The sequence below is a fragment of the Podarcis melisellensis genome, assembly GCF_964234715.1.
Source record: "Podarcis melisellensis genome assembly, chromosome: 3".
NCBI classification, from domain to species: domain Eukaryota; kingdom Metazoa; phylum Chordata; class Lepidosauria; order Squamata; family Lacertidae; genus Podarcis; species Podarcis melisellensis.
This window is the reverse complement of record NC_138530.1, coordinates 23,527,018-23,550,394: the sequence shown is the minus strand read 5'-3', so window position 1 is coordinate 23,550,394 and position 23,377 is coordinate 23,527,018. Positions and strand designations below refer to the sequence as shown.

The window sequence follows — 23,377 nt, the reverse complement described above, 5'->3', positions numbered from 1 at the left end:
CAGGAATTGCAGTGTTTTGTACTACATGCATAGCAAACTTCAGCTTTCTGTGGGGTGTAAAAGCATCTTAACTGGTTTTGGAGCACGCTTTGAAATTAAGGAGAAATGGGTACCAATTTTCAGATTTTAATAATACATTCTGGGTTGGATCCAAAAGCCTCTTCTGCATATCAGATTGGATACAGGAAAAGCTCTTCTATTAAATTAAGGGCTCCTTCAGACTTGATTGAAGAGTGTTGCATGAGAAAAGTGACTCCAGATGCAGATGAGTTACTGTGTTTGTGCAAATTCTTCTGTAAGGCCTTGATAAGCTCATTCTCAAGAACTTTTTATGATCCACTTGGGTTTAAATGCACGACAGTTTGCAGTATATGCATTTTATTAACTGTTTCTTATGCTGTAATGCAACCCCTCATATTTAGTGGTGCTGCACTGCATATTCATGGAATAGCTTTTCTGAATTTTCTCCTTCTCGTTGTTGACTGGATTGAAGTTAAATGTGTATATTTTTAATGCATTTATTTTGGAGAAGGAAACCCAGGAGCTGAAACTTCTGTGGTGTGCTTAGGAATAAATAGTTACAGAGTGAAAAATAGATACTGCTGCCCTAGCAAAATGCGAAAACTATGCATTCCTTTGTGGAACTCCTTAAAAATGTTGGTTCTTTTTATTGTGGTTTCTGCATTCAGTCCTTGCTACCGATAATTGGATCTATAACATTTGTATTTAAATCTCGTCCTTTCCAAAGGCTTCAGGGTGGGTAATTAACTTTTAAAGTAAAATCCCAATTACAGTCATTAAAGCACGCTCAACCCACCTTATGCCACCATATTCCAGGGTGAGAAAAAGTTATCTGAATTGTTTCTTTAAAAAAATAAAAATGAAATAAAAGCTGTTGGATTCCCCCCCCCCCATGGTAGAAATGTTAACAAGGTTAAATTGAGCCTTCCTAATTTCACTGAAATCTGACACATCATTGTCCTTGGTCAGATTCCTTCCGTCTCTCTTCCATAATTCAAGCTGCATGATGCCTTATCTTGCCAGGTATTTGAAATGCACTCAATGATACAATTACTTTATAGCATGGTAAATACACCACATCCCTTTCAGGTGGAGTTAATTGCAGTTTTGTTCCATTTGATCCATTGTTCGCAAAGAGTTTAAAAAGAAGGTGTTTCAATGTTCTGTTGGAACTTGAACACTGAAGCCTTGTTGGAAAATTGCATGTACTACAAATCATGGGATTGTCAGCTCTTGCTTGTGTAAGAAGAATTGCTTGTGTGGCCAACTGCGTTTGATGTTTTACTGCCGTATAGTGAAATGCCTTCTGTAGTAAATGGTAGACCCTGTACACTTTTAAAATTATCCCAGTAGCTATGAAAGTGCATGTTTTAGAGCATTGGTGTTTGGTATTCACAGTTGACACACAGATTGTCAATGGAATTTAAACACTTTAAAAAAATGTGTACCCCTATGTGTTCATCAGCTCCTTAGAGAGAACATAAAATTAACAAAACATACCCTTTAAGAACACAATCTCTGCTTCTATAGTTCTCTGCATCTTTCGTAGCTTTGTCAAGTGTGCTCTGGAATTTAGAATCTTTCTGAGTTGAAAATGTGACTGACTTCGAAGGGTATGAATTAAAATTCTCTCCTTTTGGAACACTTCTGATCTTGATGAAACCATGCTGGAACACTGCCCCAAGTCCATTCACTTGATTGACGATGGGTACCTAGTCTTGGAGAATAGCACCAAACCCAGGTTGCTGGCTAACCAGTGTGTTACCAGTGATTGCATACCTTTTATCTGTCCATTTGGAACAAAACAGGATTGTCTGTCCTAACCTATTGGCTGCTGTTTTATTTTGCATTGTGCTTTCTATTACCTGTATATACCACCTTGTGATTTCAGTGAAAGATGGTATATGAATATTTTAAAACAAATCATAACGTTGTTCAGGTAAGATACCTCACTTCTTTAGATTCATATAAACACAGGCATATAAATATCCCCAAATGTCTTTGCCTTCCAGAGCCTGACTGGGAACACTTTTTCCTGTAAGTGTAGTGTAACACCAGCCAGGTAGCAAACCTAAATCTAAACAGTATTTTACATACGGACTAGAAATGTTCTTTTCATAATTGCTGGTGTATTTTAAACAAGAAAGATATCCGTTTACACTATTCTTTGTATAATTTTTATTGCAACCATAAAAATTCCAAAATCTAAAATTACCACCTGGCTATTAACAAACTTGAAAAAAGGTCAAGTCTCGAAATGGACTGTTGTGTTTATATGATGAGTAGCATCTACTTTAGCACTGGCTTTGTGGTTTCCCTATTGTTCTGGACTGCTATTCACATCTTTTATTCTATTGCTAGTTCTCTGACTTGCTAGTTAACTTGTGACTAGGTCGCAGTCCTACACATACTTGGGAGTTTCCAGAGGGCACCAAAACAAGAGTCTTGTGGCACTAATAAAACCTATCAAATTTATTTTGGTAAGTGCGTGCACACTCTTTTGGAGGCCACGGGTGGTGGCAGCAACAGACTGTGAACATCAAAAGGAGACAAGTTTTGTTACACAAATCAGAATGCTTGCCCTAATGGAACCACATCACTGGATGCTAAGCAGTAGCTGTTCCTCCAAAAACAGCTGGTAGCACTTAATATCTTGGAACTGGCAAACCAAGTCACACATGCAGTGTGATAAAAATCCATTGTCCTGCTTCAGTCCACAAGTGATGAATCATAGAATAGTACAGTTGGAAGGGACCCCAGGGGTCTTCTAATCCAGCCCCCTGCAATGCAGGAATCTCAACTATATCATCCATGACAGATGGCCATCTCTGCTTAAGAACCTCCAAGGAAGGAGAGTCCACAAACTCGCGAGGGAGTCTGCTCCACTGTCGAACAGCTCTTACCGTCAGAAAGATCTTCCTGGTGTTTAGTTGGAATCACCTGTCTTGTAACTTGAAGCTTGTAACTTGGCCTTGGTAGTCTTGATGAATGTAATTCAGTAGGTTCACATCGCAGTCTGCCTTTGCGGTTCCACTGTGTCCATTAACTTCCATGAGTCTGCTCTGAGTATGACTTTAGATACAACCCTTTCAACTGAACTTGAACCAGTGAATAACTATGCCCCAAGCGTCAAAATCTTTGTAATTTCAGCATTAGGAAGGACTCGCACATTAATCTTGGGGATGCAGTAGGAAACAAGCCTGCCTTTCTGTTGGGAGAGGCTTACAGTCAGAACAGGGAGCAGCAGGAGACTCTGCACTGCCCTGCTGACCACAGAACCATTCTTGGCTTCTTGAGATGCTAATGACATCTGATTGTGGTCACTGGCTGGCCCAGGAGCTTGTTGATGGAGCAGTTCTTTAAACACAGTCTATGGCATAATTGCAGGGCTTGAGAGCTGTGGCGATAACAGAGTGTCTGTTGAACCAGGTGACTTTACATGCTATTTTTTTTCTCCTGACATCGATGTAAGATTGGGAGTTAGAAGGGGAAGCAGCAGGCGAGTGAGTTCCTTCCTCCCCATCCCCAACTGATATTAGCTGGAAACACTGTGCCAGCTTAGTTGCATGCCAACTATTCGGAGCTGCTGGAAGTTTTTTTTTTTTTTTTTTTGGTTTTTTGAAATCTGTAATTCTTGCTAGCATAAGGGTAGAACCCAAAGTGGGCTGCTCATATACAGAAAATGAGATTGGCGACGGGTGGGTAGGAACTGGGGGGAGATGGCTGCAGGCATATCTGCTCCTGTGGCATATGCATCTATGTTCCTGAATGTGAAAAACTTAACAGGTGTGAGGCATATGGACTGCCTTTGTGCCAAAGGAAAATTGTCACCTTCAAAGCCAGCTCTTGAGCAGCTCAGATACTAAGTTAGCAATTTATTTGTAGTGGGAAAAGTTGTAAGGAATGGGCTGAATGCGCAGATCTGAAGTTTGACTGGTAGACATGTTTGTTTGTTTGTTTGTTTGTTTGTTTAGTAATCATACTGTAGTAAAGGTTAACAACTTAAGTTTTGATTATTTTAATTTTTTTTTAGGTATGTTCTTATTGAGCGAAATGCTAAACTAGAACCTCCATGTTAAACATCAGCCAGGGTGAGGAAGGAGACAAAATGTATTCAATTTCTAATTTACGTAGGCCTAGAAAACAAAATGTTGAATTCCATTTCCACAATAAAAAGGCCTCAATTTTCAACTCTTTCCTAAAGCTACTATTAAATACTGATTTTCAGTAACTATATATAGAGAAGGGTTGTTTTTTTGTTTTGTTTTTTGCATTGCACCTATAGTGTTTCTAATTCTGTCCTTCTTTCCTTAATTTGCACAAAATGCAGGACTTATCCCATTTTTGTGGTACAGAAGGTAAAAGAAAATACTTCTGTCATCCCAAGTATGTGAATCTTCCCTGGTTCTGTCTTAGGTTTCTGCTTCCAAGTCAGTGCTGACTCAGGAGTGGGGAACCTGTGGCCTTGCACATGTTATTGGACTATAACTCTCATCCTTTACCAGTGGTGTGGTGAATGGGCTGATAGAAGTTGCAGTACAACAAATTCAGGAGGGCCATAGGGTCTCCATCCCTGATTTTATTTGCCATGCAAAGGGTACTTCTGAATCTAACATTTTAAAAAGTAGGGCTTCCAACTTTCCTGTGTCTTACAGTATCAGTCAGCTAACTAGCATTGGCATCTGAAAACCCAGTAAACCTCCTATGCTTACAACTGTTTCTATTCTGTGGCATAGCATTCCTGTTGAGATACGACAGGCAGGACACTATCTGCATTTTACCGGAAACAAATGAAGACATTTTGTTCAGACAAACTTCCCCAGTTGGGATATATAGCTCTCTGCCACGGGTGTCTCCTTTTTATTGTTTTCCAATTCATTTGCTTTTGTTTTGGTTCTCGTATTGTTTCAGAAAGTGCAGAGTGGAAGGAAAGGAAGACCCTTTTCTGCCTCCCCACTTCTAGCTGCTCTCTGAACACTGGAGAAGAGACCTCTCTTAAGAATATTAGGGGGGTGGGCAGGGGAAAACTAGACCATGTGAAAAATAAACATAATATTTTAACTACAGCTCATTAATTTTCAGCTTTCTATTCTTGTTATAAAAAAGTGTGCCTAGACATTCTCTTGTTGTGCCCATAACCTAGGTTTAAGGTGCCATTTAGCTCCTAGCTTTCCTATCTCAGTTTCTAACACTGAATTTTTCACAGAAAGTCTTTAACTGCTCTAAGAAAGCTATACCACAGGAGGTAGTTCCTAATTAGAAATAGGTTGGGCCACGCATTAGTATTCTGCGTCAGGAAACAGATACTGATGCAAATAAAAGAAATCAAATACATATTTGGACAAGGTGCAGCCACTACCACGCTACTAGACATTGCAAATAAGTAAGTAAGTAAGTAAGTAAGTAAGTAAGAAGACTATGCATGAAGTTCAGCTTAGAAGCTGCAGAGTATACAGGCTGTGTGTTGGGGTTACTGATAGCTAGTTCACAGAAAGGAAGAAAGTCTAGGGCAAGTTCACAAAGAAACCAAACACTTAGATAAAACGCTCAGGGCATCACAGCCACCCAGCATTCATTTAACTATCTTATATGCACCAGCCTACAATGTTTTCATTCTCTCTGGCATGTTAAACATTCATATTTGTAAACAATCCCTGTAGTTTGACTTTTTCCACTTTTTCCGTTTTATTGATTTTGAATTTTGTTGCCTATATTTTCGTGCTGCTCTCCTAGAGTGGTTATTACGTTTTAAATTGTACTATGGGACCCCGCTCCCGACATTTTAAATATATACTTTGAACAAAATAAATTTAATCATATGTGACTGAAGCCTGAGGCAGAGCCATTTCTGAACTGAAAAGCATAGGCTGATCTAAGTGCATTACTTGGGACTTTGAAGCTCTTTTAAAGCAAGGCTCTTGTGGAAGAGAATTCCTAGAGGGCAACACAGTCCCACAACACACACTCTGGATAGCCTCTTTTAGTCACTTGCACCCTTTTTGCCAAAGTCCCATAGCTGTTGTGTGAGGGAGGTGGTTTTGGGTGCCATGAAAGGGCAGCAAATGGTTAGTTATCATGGGGAGGGTTATTTTTTTGTTTCTTAATATGTTATGTATTTTTGGTTTGTTTTTTTATTGTAAACATTCCTGTTTTCCTCGGGTGAAGGGCAGTATAGAAATTTAATAAATAGTAATAAAGAATAGCTTATTGTTGATTTTTTACTCCCAGGAGGCACCTGGGATTTTTCTGCACCAGGTGCCGAAATAGCTTGATCGGCTTTAGGGTGACTTTCATTTGCTGCGGCACCTCAGGCCCATCCCAATTTTGCCTCTGTTAAAGGGGCGGTTTTTGGGTATTGTTCCAAAACCTTTCAAACTCTGTTTGACCAGAGGCAGCAGTGCAGTTAAATTAAAATGCCCAACAATATGAAATATGATGCAAGCGTCATTCAGGAAGAAATATTGTCTATCTTCACTCAAAATTCCATCATAACCCCTCAGAATTTTGACTTTATCAAACTATCAACAGCAGCCACCTAAGTATAAATATTTCTATGTAGCACTTCCAGTTGCTCATGAATCAAACCACATTTCCTCTAAGAAAGATGAAGTAAATCATGAGGGGGCAAAATAGTCTACAGAAAGTTCAGTTAACCGCAACAGAACAATGGCAATATTCTGTTAGAAAAAATACATTAGTATTAAAGAAAATGCATGCAGTGTGATTACAAGCTGGCTGTGTGTTTCTTATACAAAATTGCACTGAATAGTCGGTTCATAAACCTGCTCTTTAAAAAAAAGTTAAAAATCATTCTTTGATTTTTGTTTTATTTTTCAGATCTGAATTTTCGCCTCTTCCTGAAAATGCAAATGCAGAAGCATCATACTAAATCAATACTCTCAGATATTAAGAAATCCCCACCTCTGTCATTAAATTAGCTGACATTAAATCCATTTGCTCAACTCCTTGTCATAAAATGCTTGCAAAGACAAGAAAAAAACCTCATGGAAACATAGCGGGGGTTGCTGTAGGGGTTCAGATAGAACAGTTACATTTATGAGTTACGGGAGATAGTGGTTTGTTTTGACGTGGGTGTATGCCTCATACCTCCATAAACAGGAACATTTAAACTTATCTAAAGGAAATGGTTTAGCAGAGCTATTTTGTTTACGCATCCTGCAATAAACCTAACTGTTGGGGGGACGGGACTACAAGCCAATATATACCCTGGAGGGTGGGGCAAAGAGAGGCAGAAAAGATGTGAATAAGGTTCATTACTTTAAGCAGATATATTAGTGGTCTACTCATTCACACACACACACACACGAAGGAGACAGTGTTGGACAGCCACAGAGTGCACAAAACTTGCCCACATTTGAACTTGTAATTTATGGGTGAAGGGTGAAGGGAGTGCCATTGGAATTTCAAGGATAAAGTGTTGGACCAAGACTTGAGTGAGTAGGAGGCTATATGCACAGTAGGGGCCTTCCCTACTGTTGCTTCTTGTAGCATCCCCAAAAGAAATTCTGGAAGGTTAGAGACATGAAAACTAAGAGCAAAATGGCACCTTAAAACTAGGTTATGGGCCCAACAATGGAATGTCTAGGTATGCTTTTTTATAACAAGAATACAGTCATACCTCTGGTTACAGACACTTCAGGTTGTGTTTTTTGGGTTGCGGACCGCCGAAACCCGGAAGTACCGGGATGGGTTACTTCCGGGTTTCGGCAGTCACGCATGTGCAGAAGCAGTAAATTGCGCTTTGTGCATGCGCAGAAGCACTGAATTGCAACCTGCGTGTGTGCAGATGCGCCACTGTGGGTTGTGGACATTGCGGGTTGCGAACATGCATCCCACATGGACACGTTTGCAACCCGAGCGTCCACTGTACAAAGCTGAAAATCATTTAACTGCAGCTAAAATATTATGTTCTAGTCCTTCCCCTGCCCACCCCCTAATATTCTTAATAGAGGTCTCTTCTCCAGTCTTCAGAGAGTAGCTGGAAATAGGGAGGCAGAAAAAGGTCTTCCTTTCCTTCCACTCTGCAGTTTTAATCTGAAATCATAGGCGCAACACTGCGCCCAGAGCTCAGAAACCTCTCGTGCTAATGAAATTCCCTGTCTCAAAATGCACCTAGAACAATGGGAGTCTTGAAAACTGGAAAAGTTATTATCTGCTTCCACAGGTGACAATTGATACTTGCTGTGGAACATGACCATTTAGTATTTCTAACTCTGCAGCACATTTTTTGTTGTTGCATGTAGTGTAATATAAGCATTTTATTTACTCTATCTTTCTGACAATTGCTGTCTTGTAAAACATTAGTAATTAACTGTAATGCCAGTTTAACCTGATTTTGCCTCTCTAGAATTCAGTGAGAATTCAGTAAGCTCTGTTGGAGTGAGTAAATCAGTGCACTGAAATGTGATGACAACTGAGGGCTTTTTTAAATGCATAGTTATATTAAGTGTGAGAGAACAGTGCTGCAGTAATGCACTAATTCACTACTGTATTATATGCTACACACCCATTTATGAATAAAAATGCCGTGTATCTTTGTTAGCCAGTAAACATTACGCTAGTTCTTTTCTAGGGCTCCTTTTTCTTTGTATTAAAATCTTGCATTTCGACGGCTAGGCGCTTGGAGAGATGTAAATTTCTTTTAACATATTTAAGAGATGTTGGGGGTGGAGAGTTCTCCACACAGTAAGATTGCTTTGTTTTGACATTTATCTTGCTGTGATCGTTCTGCCAGTTGGCTTTAGGCACGGCTACCAAAAGAGTGAACACATGTTGCATTCATTAACTTTCCTCTGGCTCTGCTCAATTTTGCAAGTCAGACAAAAGCATGATCATATTAAATGGACTGTAGTGCAGTTGTAATATGAGCTCTCTCACACACTTAATGAAATGATAATCTTCGAGAAACCTGCATCTCTCCTTCCCCTCCCACCCCTCCAATTGTTGGGAGTTACTATGCCTCTCCAACTCGGTGCAAATTCTTGTTTGTGCATGTGTTGCCCCCTCCTTCTAAATTAAAACGCTGCAGCTGTAGATGTATCATTCAGCCTTATTTGCGTCTTCTCCTTCTTCCGTGATGCATTTGTACATGGGGAAATCCCATGCCATCCTTACAATGGTTGTGTTAGGTTGGCCGGATTGAGAGAGTGAAATCGACCAAAGTTTGCCCAATGTGCTTCTTCATGGTTAAGCAGGAATTCCAACTTGGGTCTCTTCCAGCCATTTGCAGTGTTCTGTCCAACCACACTAGATGTAAAACCACAGACTTAATGCCTTTTCAAACTGACTGTGTTGGATAATTCTGTTTATGTGTGTGAGCAAGTCCGCCCAGGTGCAGCTTGTTTGCTACGCATATTGATCTTTTGACGTGGATCTTCTTTTATCGCTTATTTGTTGGATCTGTTGGCTGCCTTTCATCAGTAATGGTCCCAGGATGACTTGTAGTAGTAGCTACATAGCAAATGCCACAGCTATATGCAAACTACAATTCAACTATACCATACCCTTCAACATGTTGATTCCCAAAATGGTGATGTACTTCTTCCCATAAGTGCTCCTGTATGGGTTAAGTGACCCGTGTGATATCATGGTGCCCCAAAGATGTGCTTTTTTGGGGGGCTGTGCTCTCACAGCACCCAAAAACACATGTTTTGGGGTTCCGTGTGAGATCACAGCCACCTAAATGACCACTGTGCTCTTGCCAGGGCAAAAACCTGGATGTCCTGTTTTTTTCTGGGACACGTGCATGGTATGCTATAATCATAAAGCCGTACGGGCCAGTCTTGACAGACTCTAGGGTTGTCCGCTCATCTCACTCTATAGGCCGGGAGCCAGCGCTGTCCGCAGACACTTCCGGGTCACGTGGCCAGCGTGGCAAGCTGCATCTGGCGAGCCAACGCAGCACACGGAATGCCATTTACCTTCCCTCTGGTAAGCGGTCCCTATTTATCTACTTGCACCCGGGGGTGCTTTCGAACTGCTAGGTTGGCAGGCACTGGGACCGAACGACGGGAGCTCACCCCGCCGCGGGGATTCGAACCGCCGACCACGCGATTGGCAAGTCCTAGGCGCTGAGGTTTTACCCACAGCGCCACCCACTATAATCATAAACATCCCTAAATATCAAAACACTGAAACCATAATTATATCAGCAGCAACAGCTGCAGTACCCCTGGCTGGCAATAACCTTGCACAAAGAAAGGAGACTGTAGCTAATGCTAGTCAATAAGGAGGCAAAATAGGAAAAAGGCATAGCTGGGGGACCACTACTAAGAAACCGCTGCCCGAAGCCCACTTCCCAAAAGCTTCACTTGCTAGTGGGCCTACCAGAAGAGGTGCCACTTCAAGTGTTTAAGCTCCAAGTCATGCTTTTAGAAAGCACATGATAATACTTTTTTATCAACATTGACTTAACATGATTTCAAACCACTAGTGTCTATTTATTTTTTTTATTTTCTAGGTGCATTCATAGGAAGTACAGCTCTCCCTTGGCATACCTTTTGACTTTATTTCTCATTTTTAAAAGTAAAAATAAAATATTTCCCCTTTATTGTCCCTGAAGTGACTAATTGTAGACGTATATATTTTATAAATCAAATTATGAGTTCTCTGACCATAATAGAAGAAGAGGAGTTTGGATCTGATATCCTGCTTTATCACTACCCTACCCTACCCTAAGGAGTAAAAATGCCCAACAAATGAAGGGGCCAAATCGCCCATCTCCTTATTTTGATGCTGCAGGAACGCAGCATTTGTTTATTTAACGTCTTATCTGCTGATTTGTGGGACATCTTTGGGAAAAGAAAAGGCTAAGTAGTAAACCCTATGCAAATCCGGAGTGGACTCCCTAAGACGGTGGGATGGCATCATGTTACACCTCTTTCTGGCAACTTTTGCAGCCAAGCTGTTGCCAAATGTATTGTTCTGCTTTACTTTGGACTACATCAGCGATGCTAAAAGTGGGATCTTGTCATCTAGGCCAGTGTTTCCCAACCGGTGTTCCGCGGCACACTAGTGTGCCGCGAGACGTTGCCTGGTGTGCCGTGGGAGGGAGGCGGGCGAGGCGGGCGGCGGGAGCGCAAGGCTTGCGGGCGGCAGCCGGCAGCACGGGGCGCCCTTCGGAGGCCGCCCCGTGCTCCGCGCTGGTGTCGGCAAGCCTTGCGCACCCGGGGGATCTCCCCCCGAGAGCGCAAGGCTTGCGGGCGGAAGCCGGCAGCACGGAGCACGGGGCGTCCTTTGGAGGATGCCCCATGCTCCGCGCTGGTGTTGGCCAGCCTTGCGCACCCGGGGGATCTCCCCCCAGGAGCGCAAGGCTTGCGGGCAGCACCTGGCAGCGCGGAGCATGGGGCGCCCTTCGGAGGACGCCCCGTGCTCCGCGCTCGTGTTGGCAAGCCTTGCGCACCCGGGGGGTGCCCTGAAACAGAGGGTTCCCCATGCTGCGGACTGTAGCCTGCCGCCCGACGCCGGGGCGCCCTGAAGCAGAGCGCCCCTCGCGCCAGGCAGACATGGGCCAGCCCCACAAGCTCGGGGGACAGCGGGGAGGTGCAGCACCGCCATCCCACTGTTCCCCGACCTGGTTTTGGGGGGGGGAATAAAGGAATTTTTTTTTTCCTTTATTCCCCCCCCCAAAAAAGTAGGTGCGTCCTATGGGACGGAGCGTCCTATGGGACGAAAAATACGGTACTTACTATTTCATAATAAAGTAATTATAAAATACTTTCTTTGTGTTTATTTGATGCCTATTAAAGAGAGTTACTTTATATATAGTCAATATAGGCACAGAGTTAATTTTTTAAACATTTTCTAATGGTGGTGTGCCTCGAGATTTTTTTCATGAAACAAGTGTGCCTTTGCCCAAAAAAGGTTGGGAAACACTGATCTAGGCATACACACTGTCCATGCTTGCACCCCGGAGACGTCACTTCTGTGTTGATAACACAGCAAAAGCCATGTGGGAGGCAACCTTAACGAGTTACCCATCTCTGCAGCCACAGCAGGCTCTCTGATTCTCCCAGCAGTTTAATTTCAGCTCTGGAGACACACTCCATTGTCTCTTGAGACAGAAGAATGCCGCAACATTAAAAAACAACAACATTAAAAAAAATTTATACCGCCCTTCATCTGAGGATCATAGGTGGCTTACAATATAGAAGCACAAAAATACATACCATAGTACGAAACAAAAGCAATACCCCCCATTGGCTACAATTTGTTAAATTAGCCAAAGGTCTGGGAAAGGGAGGGACGCCTAAAGATATGTAGCGAAGGTGTCAGGTGAGCCTCCATGGGGAGAGCATTCCACAAGCAGAGAGCCATCACGGAAGGGGCCCGTTCTCACGTTTCCGCCCCTCTTGTGGAAGAGGCAGATGAAGAGGAGCCTCCGATCACAGGGTCCAGGATGGCTCACACGGGTAGAGATCTGTTAAGCTGCCTGTGCAAATTGTGGCAGCAATTCAGCCTGATGTGAAGAAAATAAAGGAGCTTAAGATTTAGGGCTTCGAATGCAATCTCTTGTTTCAGCTGCTTTAAACAAAAGATTGGTCTCTATTACGTTGACACTGTTGTGTCCCAGTCAACTCAGCATGCTAGCTAATAATAATAATAATAATAGTAATAGTAATAATAAATCATATAGCCTGCTTAATCACCAACTTTTTTAAAAAAAAGAAAGAAGAAAAAGCAAACTTTTATCCCTTAGTGAGCTCTTTAATTCTTACTTTGTGCTGCAAGACAGATTACTGTGTTGTGTCTGTGCTAGTAAGTGCCTTTATTAGTGTATTTGTGACGTCTAAGGTTTAGCCACTCCTTACAGCAGTCTCAGATTTTCTTCCCCCTCTCCCCTTATGTATCCCACCCCCTTCTGCCTCTCTCCCTCTCTCTCTCTCTCTAGCACACACACACACACACTCGCTCGCTCTCAAACGCAGAAAGCTCTTTTGCTCAGTAGAGTTCCAGGGCTCGGAAGGAGCAAAGCTGATTGTCGGGACTTCTTGCTTGTGCTCTGCATAAGTGCTTTTGTGGCGGGCCATCTGGACTGGCAGGATTTCCTCAGAATATTTAAAGTATGTTGTCTGATTTGGAAAACTCAGGATTGCCGTGAAACTCTGGGAAAGGCAGCAAGCAGGGAACGCAGACAGAACTGGTTCGCGGCTCGTAACGTAGGTGGCAGGAATGGAAGACGCGTTGCCTTGCCTTGCTTCGGTGTGCAATTCATCAGCACTTATGAACTTCTGCACCGGTAAAGTATAACTTCTTTCCCTCCCTCCCCCTGCTTTAATTGGGAACACCAGTACAGCCACCACAGTTTCTTGCTAACCCACAAGGGGAAAGGACTATCTCTCTCTCTTCTCTTCCCCCCCAAAACCTTGTTTTTTTATTTTATTTTTTGTAAATCTTCCTCTACAACTTCCTTCACAAATACATACAAAGTTTGAAGAAAAGTAATTTACCTCTTTGCAGTCTTAGTTCTTTCCTAGCCTTAAAGGAAATCTGGTTTTTTTTGCTAGTTAATGCCTTTCATGTACAATGGAAAGCAGAAACCAAATGATTTCGTTTGGTGAGACTACTCTTGCGGTATGAAAAATCCCCTCCCATGAAATAAATCTGAATATTGCATGCTTGGAAAGGGGGGGGGGAGAACCTGTTGTATCATTGAATTTTAACATTCAGCATGTGTTAAACATGTTTCCATATTTGTGTGCAAGATGCTTCAGTTAGACTTAACTTTCAGTGAAAGGTTGAACCCCTAGAGGAAAGTTTTGGATTGCATAGGGGCCCCCCTCAGGAAGTAGTACCGTAAAACATCTATGCACAATAAGTCATTATGTATGCTGCAGTCTTGAGCATTCGCAGCACGGTTTGTATTTCTGAACAGCATGTGATATTTTCCAGACCAATTTATTCCTGGCTTTCTTGTGATCGTTAATCTGCAATTACTGAAGCATCTCAGCACAACTTCATATGCATACATCATTATCAGTAGCTAGATCTGTGTATATAGCAGAAAGCTGCCTATAGAAGCTCTTGCTTCATAGAGTTTTTGCAGTGGTTGTTTAGAAATTTTGGGCCAAGAGTACAGAGCCAAAACAAAAATGTGGAGGAGCTCCAAATGCAACCCTATTTTACAAATGCACCTAATGATAAGTGAGTATAGAAATATTCATCTTGCTGATTTGTCCAGATTAATACATGTGTAAAAAAAAAGGCAGGTTCTTTTCTTTGGGGGGGGGGCAGTTTTAGACCATTAAGATGAAGAGAAAATGACTTCTGCAGAAAGATATAAAATGTTAAAATAGAAACTGCTTCGAACACCAAAAAAAGTTATATCTTTCCACACTTACTTTTATTGGTAGGAAAAAACACACTTTTGAAAATAAATCCTGTAAGTAATGTTCAGTGCTGCAAAAACAACAAAAAACAATGATAGCACAATATGTAATACCAAGGTGCTGAAATCCTGGGGTGGGGGGGTGGGGGTTAGTTGGATTTTGTTGGTTTAGAATGCTTGCTAATACAAGAAGTTAAGTACTCCCATGCAGGATAATATTTGTTCCCTTGGATTATGCAGATATGTGGCAGGAAATGGAGTGGAGGGAGGCAAGAGATTCACCTTCTTTGTTTCCACTGAGTTCCATATTGGAGATTGCAAATCCAAATCCGGTTGATACTGCTGGCACTGGGTTATATTTGTGGGCTTTGATAACAACTTTTAAAGGACTATTATTTTCCAACAAAAAAGCACTAAACATAGTTGGGGAAGGGTTGGTTAAAGTTGAATGATGAGCTTGAGTTGCACATGCCACATGTCGGTCTACAGCCCTTGAAATATTTGTGCTTACAGGTAAGCAAGCGGGGAACCTAGTTTGCCTGTGGCTGACATGTACATTGCATTTGTATTTATTTTGACACCTGTAACCTTGCTTTGTATGCTATTCCAGTTCACCCCAGTACAGGTTTGGTATCTGGTTGTGTTTCATTTCATGAGCAAAGCAGCTTTTAAGTGACCTAATTCATTAGCACTAGATCAGACATAACCCACAGATATTATAAAGGATGCTTTTAGATGAAAATAACAGGGGAAATAGTTCCATTTGTAGCATTTTTTTTTATTTAAAGTGAGTTGTACCCTTAACATAAAAGGTCGTTTCAACCTTTTTAGGAGGGCAGAATTTAGAAAAGCAAAATTTGTATAATTGTGTGGGAGGAATGCATAAAATAGCTATCGGGCTTTAATTGTACATGTTCACAATTTCATTTTACTTGGGAAGCTGGTGAGTGTTTGTTGTTGTTCATTTTTAACACTTGAAACAAAGTTGAGCACTCATTTTAAACCAGTCACCTGATTTTATTTTAAGGCTATGGTCTGAGTAAAGTTGGAAAAAACATTTTATAGAAGTTCTGGTTCTGTTATGGTTCACAAACAAACTTTTTTATCAGTTCAGTTTGACTCCCTGCAAGTAAGTATGTTTTGTGCTGTAGCCACAATTAATATAGAAGTAGTATGGGCCACATCATGTCACACATTTCTGCACTTAACGAAACAGTAGGGGAGGACACTGAAAGGTCATCTGTGGACCAATGTTGTGCAAAATCAATTCATTTGTGGTTGAGCCAAATTAATAATGCAGGATCAAAGAGCTTTGCAATACAACCTGTAATTTTGATTACAATCTGACATTACAAATCAAACTGGTGAAAGCAAAATAACTAATACAGTCCACTCCATATATTCTTATAGTCTTACTGTGGACAGATACATATTCTGGAAAATCATTTTCCTGGTGGTGACAGTTACTCTCTGTAAGTTACTGTTAAAACTATCAACCAGGCAATAAGGATCTGTCTATAGGTGCCACTTCTAGAGGATAGTGCTGTATGCACCAGATCTTTCATAGAACCCGAATACAAAACAAAGCCACTTTTAGTGTAAGGTCATGATTAGGAAAATATTTCACAGCTGTTCACCCTACTGCCACAATTAAGCACCAGTATGTTGTAGGGCTGGAAATTGCTTGACTTAAACACCCCATATATAAGAACCCCGGGCACCTAGTGGCCTGGAATGTTTCCTGCTTAAGTCCCAGGCATGACAGCAAGAATATCTACAAAGACCAGTGTTCAAGCCTTAATTTGAATATTGTGCATACTATGGTTGCTGTGTCTCTTAATAATAATTGTTATTTTATTTTTAAGAGAACTAGCAGTGAGAGTAAGGTTCACATCACAGGTATAAATTTGTGGCCCAGGTTTCAGTGATGCATATTCCCGCAAAGACTTTAGGAGTCTCTATTGCTCACATATGATATCATTTTTCTTGTTTGTTAGGGTAGTGGGGAAAGATGAGGAAACAACAAGATTTTGAGAACAAATGTTTTTTTGCTATCAGGTGCTATGTATCTCCAGCTTTTGCCCTTGATTCCGAAAAATAATCCTAGGTGCTTCACCTGGTGTCATGAAATGTATTTATTCCATAACATTTATATACCCTTTGATAGTAAAAACAAACAAAACAAACCTCAAACCAGTACTGAATTGGCCTTGTGTAGGACTGATGCCTGAAAGAATTATAGTTGGTACATAAGAAAGTGTGCAGTGTGCTGTTCAAAGAGTCTTGAGTCTAAAGGTTCCCAGATGGGATAACTCTTGAACTGTGTGGAAATTGATCTAAGCTCCTCAGATGAAGAGTGGGGTATACACCTAACTCATAAAACAATTTCCCCTTTATTCCTATTAATACCTTCGATATTAAATAAAACCAAGTTGGACCAGCAACAATATATTGCAAGGTAGAATGCTTCCTGCTTAGGATCCCAGCTCCATTCCAGTCTGCTTGGTTTGGTTTCTTCACCCAACATTTAGTCAGTATTTCACAGATATTGAGATGGTGGTGGTTAAATTTATTGAGGTTGCTGAGTTCTTATTTGGCCATTTTGTCCAGCTTAGGTTTTTCTCCTCCTTAAAGTTCCCCTAGGGCTGAAGATTTCACTGTCTTGTGGGTTGATGCTGCCGTTTTGGCTGCATGAATAATGCCCCTCACACCATGAACTTTAGAAATAGTGGAAGTGATTATTCTGACAAAGGAGCTGAGAAGGTGATTTTTTTTTTTTTTTTGAGTTCCAGATTCAATATTTTCATCTGACAGGATGAAAGGAAGATTGTGGTAGGATGGTTGTCATCCAAAGAAAGTTGTTTGTTTACACTTTGTTGTTTAATCGTTTAGTTGTGCCCAACTCTTTGTGACTCCATGGACCAGAGCACGCCAGGCACTCCTGTCTTCCACTGCTTCCCGCAATTTGGTCAAACTCATGCTGGTAGCTTTGAGAACACTGTCCAAACATCTTGTCCTCTGTCGTCCCCTTCTCCTTGTGTTTACACTTAGCTATGCCATTATGTGCAAACTGGGCAAATGAATGGCAAATAAAAGCAGCAAATAACAACTTGTGCCTCTAGAGGTTTTAATTTTAATTTCTAAAAAAGAAAGAAAAGACCCAACCTGTAATGCTATCTTGAGAGGTAGCTTAAAGCACTTGCAAATATGTTAGGCTTGTTCATTATAAGTGAGAAGATGCACATATACATAAGTTTTGCAAACTGTGGTTTCCACCGTGTGTCAAAAAATGAAGGGAAGTTAGTAACTGCTTTTCTTCAGGGTTGTCTGGATCAGGCCCACAATTTTTATATTAAACATACACTCTGAATGCTTTTCTGATTTGCGTCTCCCTTTTCAGGTAATTGATACCTCAGAGCATGTCTTGCCTTTTCCAGCTGTGCCCAGAATAACCTAGACTATGTCAGCACTGTGCAGAATGATGAGCAAAGCCTGCCTTTAAGACTGAACAAACGATTGTTTAGCTGAGCAGCGTAAACCAGATAATGTAATGTGTAGCTTACAAAGGCTCCCCTTTTGGGGGGGAGAGAGGAGACTTATGGCTCTTCCAGCCTTAGTGTGGTTTCTACGGCCACTATATGGTTTGGTATTTGACTGCAGGAAGTAATTTCATTAAAGAGATTAATACTTGCATAAGATAAATATGCAGAGATTATAGGAATTACAGTTCCCCTCTCACACTTCTCTTTACATAATGGTTTACCTCTGTGTAACCTCAGAGAGCAACCAGGCAACATTAGTTAATTATTATCATTTTTTTTTGAAGCTGCTGGTCATAATTACACTGGTGACATCAGCCATCCATCATGTGCTGCTTGCACTCCCCCTTTGTAATGACCATAATAATTCATCCAAATAACTAGGAGCAGGGAGGTTGATCAGAGTATGATAATGAGTAATATACAAAAAAGTATTTAACATTAAAGCAATCTTTGTTTTAGGAAAGAGTAATTCTGCAGTTAATTGATTCTAAATGAGTATATGTAAATCAAGAAAGTGCATAACCTAGATTCCCTATTTATTATTACACCGTATTATACATACACTATATTATTACATACTCTTTACACAATTTCACAGAAAATGCCCATGTTCCCAGTTTGCCACCTTAGTAAACCAGAAACAATGAATTCTCCTTCCATGTGAGGTTGACCACCAAGGAACTGAATGAGCACGTCTGATTCCTATCTGAAATGCAGAAGATACTTCCTTAAGGCTGATTCAGACATGCAGCAGAATCTCATGGCACAGTATTTCCATTGGACTGCATGCAAGGGAATTGCAACATTTTATTTCTCCACTGAGCAATGGTTATCCTGAACCAAGGATGGGGTACTTAGACAACTAGCATGATCTCTGCCTTGGCCATGTTTGGCTTGTGGCTGGTGGGAGTTGGAACCCAAACGAACCTGGAGAACCTCAAGTTTCCATCCTTGACCTGAGCTATTCTCTGTGAAATGTTAGGTTTTTGCATTCTTCATTTTTATAGTAGAACGTATAAATATGTGAGCTCCACAATAAACAAATATTTAGCCGGATAGTGTAGTATTGTCCAGACTGTACCTATGTGATTCTAGCCATGCATCACTTCATCTCTTGGGAGTAGTTGCAGTTTTCCCTTCTGACTTATTATGTGTGTGTTTGTGTATGCAACAGTTTGAGCAAAACAGATGTAGATCCATTACAGAGGGTCTCCTTTTTATCAGTTGGAAAGTGCTTTTTAACCTCACAGGAAACAGCATGGAATCTGAGAGAACAGCGAGATTGACAACTGAACTGGGGCACTGAAACTGTAATAGGTTAGGTTTGATTTTCACTTATAAAATACGCATTCAGTGCAATAAGTGGCAGTGGTGTATCCCTATAGATTTGGGTGAACATTTTCTCCTACACACACACACACACACACACACACACACACACACACACACAAACACCCTTTTAAAAAAAATAACTAAGTGACTTTCCCAGGTCCTGTTTCTGAGGGGTTTTTCCCCTCCTTTAGATAAGTGTGCATCTAAATAGTGTAAATGAGTGCCCTTAAGACCTGACAGGACACACACACACACACTCTAACTTTGGACATGTGCTGCATGTTTTCAAAAAGGAAGAATAGGTCCTGTTGTAGCAGTGAGGGTGATCAGTGGTAGCTCAGTTAACTTGGCCTGGGAACGGAGGGTTTTTAACGAGCGTATGTAAACGTGGCTGGTGAAATTATTCTCCACCTGGTACCAGTTAGTCCACATAAACAAAGCCTTGTATGACATCCTGTATTTAAAAACAAAAGCGATGTGTAAAACAGGATTTATAAATAGCACATTCATGCAAATGATCCCATACGTGGAGCTCTTCTAAACATACCAAGTCTATGATGTGGGACTAAATTAGAACTCTGTGTGGAATAATGGGAGCAGACGTCCTGGAAGTCCCGGCCACTGAAATGCAGCTGTGCTCTTGCTGCATGTGATCCTAACCAAAGGGTCTGAGTAAAACTTTCCCATGCAAAAAGATTGTGCAGGTGGGGTTTGGGGGGTTGTTGATTACGGGAATATCAAAACACATCCAATAGCATATGGAATCGAGATGTGAAAGTTTTTAAAAACTTATTTTCAAAGCAGAGCTCATTGGAACAGGAAGTTCCAAGAGCAGCTTGTTGTCATTTCACATGCGTTTGTTGCAGAAATGATAGGGTAGTAGGATATGAACAGTCTGGTCTGAAGTTCTTTCCCAAGGCCACACTTCATTCAAGTTTTAGAGTCCTCTCTTCTGCTTCAGAATTTGTTCTCTTGGTGACTGTTCTTCAGGAAGGTACCTGCTACTGGAAAGCTAAAATCACACCGTAGGATAGGAGATAAGAGGGAGAGTATTCCAAAGGCCACTTTACATCCAACACCTGTGGATCCTGTGCACATAATATGTCCTTACTGCCACAGGTATATGGTATGTTCCAATATTGTGAACGGCCCTGACATCTTCGGATAAAGGGCATTATACAAATTCAATAAAACAAAAAAACAAACAAAATATTGTGGGATTAAAAACAATACTTGCTTCTGCATGTGGTGCCTGAAACACATTCACTTGAATCTCTCCCTAATCATTCATTGCGTGTGCAAAGACTGTTCTCTGTTTGAGTGTTTTCAGTATTGGTTAACCTCAGCAACTCACCCCCCAAAAGAACTGTTTGTTTTTTGTCAGTTTTAAGTGGTTGTGTGGACATCTAGCTGGTTATTATTTTTTTCTGCTGCTCAAGTGTTTTGTTAGACTTACCTTGTACAGTGAAACCTCTACTTAGAGCCATAATCTGTTCCGGAGGTCCAGTCATAACTAGAAATGGGGCCTCCCAGTGCCGCAGCACAATTTCTGTTCTCATCCTGAAGCAAAGTTCTTAACCCAAGGTACTATTTCTGGGTTAGCGCAGTCTGTAACCTGAAGCATCTGTAACCTGAGGTACCACTGTAACATACTCTTTTGGAAGTTCTAAAAAATAATAATATAAAGATCTATGTACAGTAGGATGAGCATGTAAGAACTATTCTCCTCCACCCTGTGCTCCCAAATGTGCCTAGTGCAGTCTACATGGTTTTTCTTTTTCTAATTAAATTTCGAGTTTCAAGATGACTTAAAATTATTTGACAAGTGTCCTAAAAGCTATGAAAGGGGGATACAGAAAGAGAGCTAAACCACAGTAGTGAAGGAAGGGGAAATTACACTAGTCAGAATTGGGTTAAAAAAAAACACCTTTGCAAATAATAATGTGTTACTGAAAAGAAATAAGGAGTTAGTGCAAACGAAGACTAGGGAGATGGCTTTTCACACTCATCAATACATGAACAACTGCAGTTTGCACCAGTTGAAGCCTCCAATCCGTTTTCAAGAGCAGCTCTGCCTAAAGTACACAGGAACCAGTGCTTAAATAAAAGATCAAAACCTGAGAGAGGAGTTCGGCTAGCTTAAGCTGGTGAAAGGTACTTTGAGCTGCCACAATCACTACCTCTGAATCCAGCAGTAGTACCAAGTCTTGAAGAGATTCCCCAGGATTATATATCTGTACCTTTTAGGGGGAGTGTAAACCCATCCCAAATTCCAACCCAGCACTCTGAATCTGCTAAACTATCAAGTTCTCTTTATTGGCCCTTAAACAGCTCATAATGGTACTTGGGCAGTATTTGGGGAAAAAACCTGCCTTGCTATTTACTTCTAGTTCTGAACTAAGTAAGAAAAAGAGTCTTATGCCAGAATATTGCCTGCCCTTCCTCACTCCTGCAGAATTTTTTTTCAGGGGAGGGGGGGTCCTATAGTTTGCCTTTTTCTGAAAGTTCTTTGAACAGGCTTCCCAGAAAGATTGCCTGACTTTTAATGCCTCTTCCTGTCTTGAAGCCTCTCCACATGATTCCCTTCGAAGCCGTGTTGTTTCTCATATGACACACACTGCTGGAAGCTGGGATCAAACAAGAGCTTTGAAGAACCACATGCAATGCATGAGTCCCATTGAAATCAACCAGACTTCCTTCTTTGCAGGTGTTTGCGATTATGCTGTTCAGAAATGTTGCTGCTTAGATAAGTAGGCACCGTAACTTTAGGGCTTGGGCATCCCGCCATCGTATGCCCTTTGTGTTTAAACTCATTGCGGCGACCTACTAGCATGGCTGTTCCACAGAAGCTAATACCTAGGAGAACAAAAAGTCCAGGGAGGAATTCAGTGTTGTGCTAAGGCGATTATTCTATATGAGAAAGCATTTCCACTTACCAGATGGAATATGATCCCTGTTCCTTCCACCTGCTTGCTGTTCTGGCATTTCTCCTGGCACACACACACCATGAGCCAATTTCAGGGGAGGGGGAAAGGCCCCCCCCCCCCCGTACAAATGGAGGTTCTTGTGCAGGGCTTCTGCCGATGGGACTCAATTGTTGAATCCCACCCATCGTTTGATAACGTGCAGGTGAGTTTCAAGCCAATCCTATGCCTAGTATAATAGCTTATACTAGTCTTCCTCAACCTATTGCCCTGCAGATGTTGGTGAACCTGCAGCTCCCATCTGTTCCAGCCAGCATGGCAAGTGCTCAGGAATGATGAAAATTGCAGTCCAGTGGGGGCATGAGCTGGGGAGAAGCTGGCTTAGTGATCCTTGAATAAAACTTGGCTGCAGAATAGTGGCACAGGCTGCAAGGGTCTGTAGTGCTTACCTGTCTATATCTTGTTCATTTCAGCAAGATGTTAACATCAGCATATCACTGGTACCTTTCAATGGTAATTTTATTTAACGATGCTTGTTTTTCTTTTTAAAAGCAACTTTAAGTGGAGCTGGAAGAGCTGATTCAGGTTAATTTTTCTTTTGAGCTGACTTCTCCTTAACAGCAGGATTTTCTTGCTTCACTACCTTGAACGGGAAGAGGTGGGAGTGTTCTGTGCTATTTGCATTTTAAAATTTATGTCTGAACAGCAGTATATTTCTTTGTCTCCTCCTGTGTTGGTTGTTGAGAAATGAAGTTGGTGGTTGTTTTTGTTAGTAGTAGTAGTTCACAATACAATAAAAGAATACAGAAAACAATTGCATGTATAACAATGATTAAACAACTACGTATATAAAAACAATTTCAAATCCAATCCAGATACCACCTGGGATAAATATCCCCACTTAAAAGGCTTGTTATAAAACAACAACAACAAAAGTCTTCAACAGGCATCTAAAAGATAATAGGGACATGATTGATATATAATGAGAGAGAATTCAAAAGTGTAGACCTGATTCCTATATTCTGAAAAATGGACTTCCTGATGAACCTATTATCTTCAAGATGCACATTCCTGCAGAGCGTAGCAATCAGCTGTGTATATATTGTATGAGACTAACAGTTAGGTATCCTATACCAGCAGCACTTGGAACTTAGCCTGATAGCTAAGTGAGAACCAGTGTAGTTCTTTCAGCAGCAGCATGATATGATGGC

General features: G+C 41.2%; 1 protein-coding gene across 3 annotated transcripts in view; it reads left to right on the top strand.

Moving 5' to 3' along the window:
• The first annotated feature begins 12,917 nt into the window (after nucleotides 1–12,917).
• Nucleotides 12,918–23,377, top strand: part of EML4 (EMAP like 4) — a 91,674-nt gene continuing 81,214 nt past the window's right edge. For all 3 annotated transcript variants that reach the window (XM_081903802.1, XM_081903801.1, XM_081903800.1), the window contains exon 1: nucleotides 12,918–13,279. In XM_081903802.1, the coding sequence (XP_081759928.1) occupies nucleotides 13,213–13,279 (67 nt within the window). In that variant the 5' untranslated portion in view covers nucleotides 12,918–13,212. The remainder of the gene's footprint in view (nucleotides 13,280–23,377) is intronic.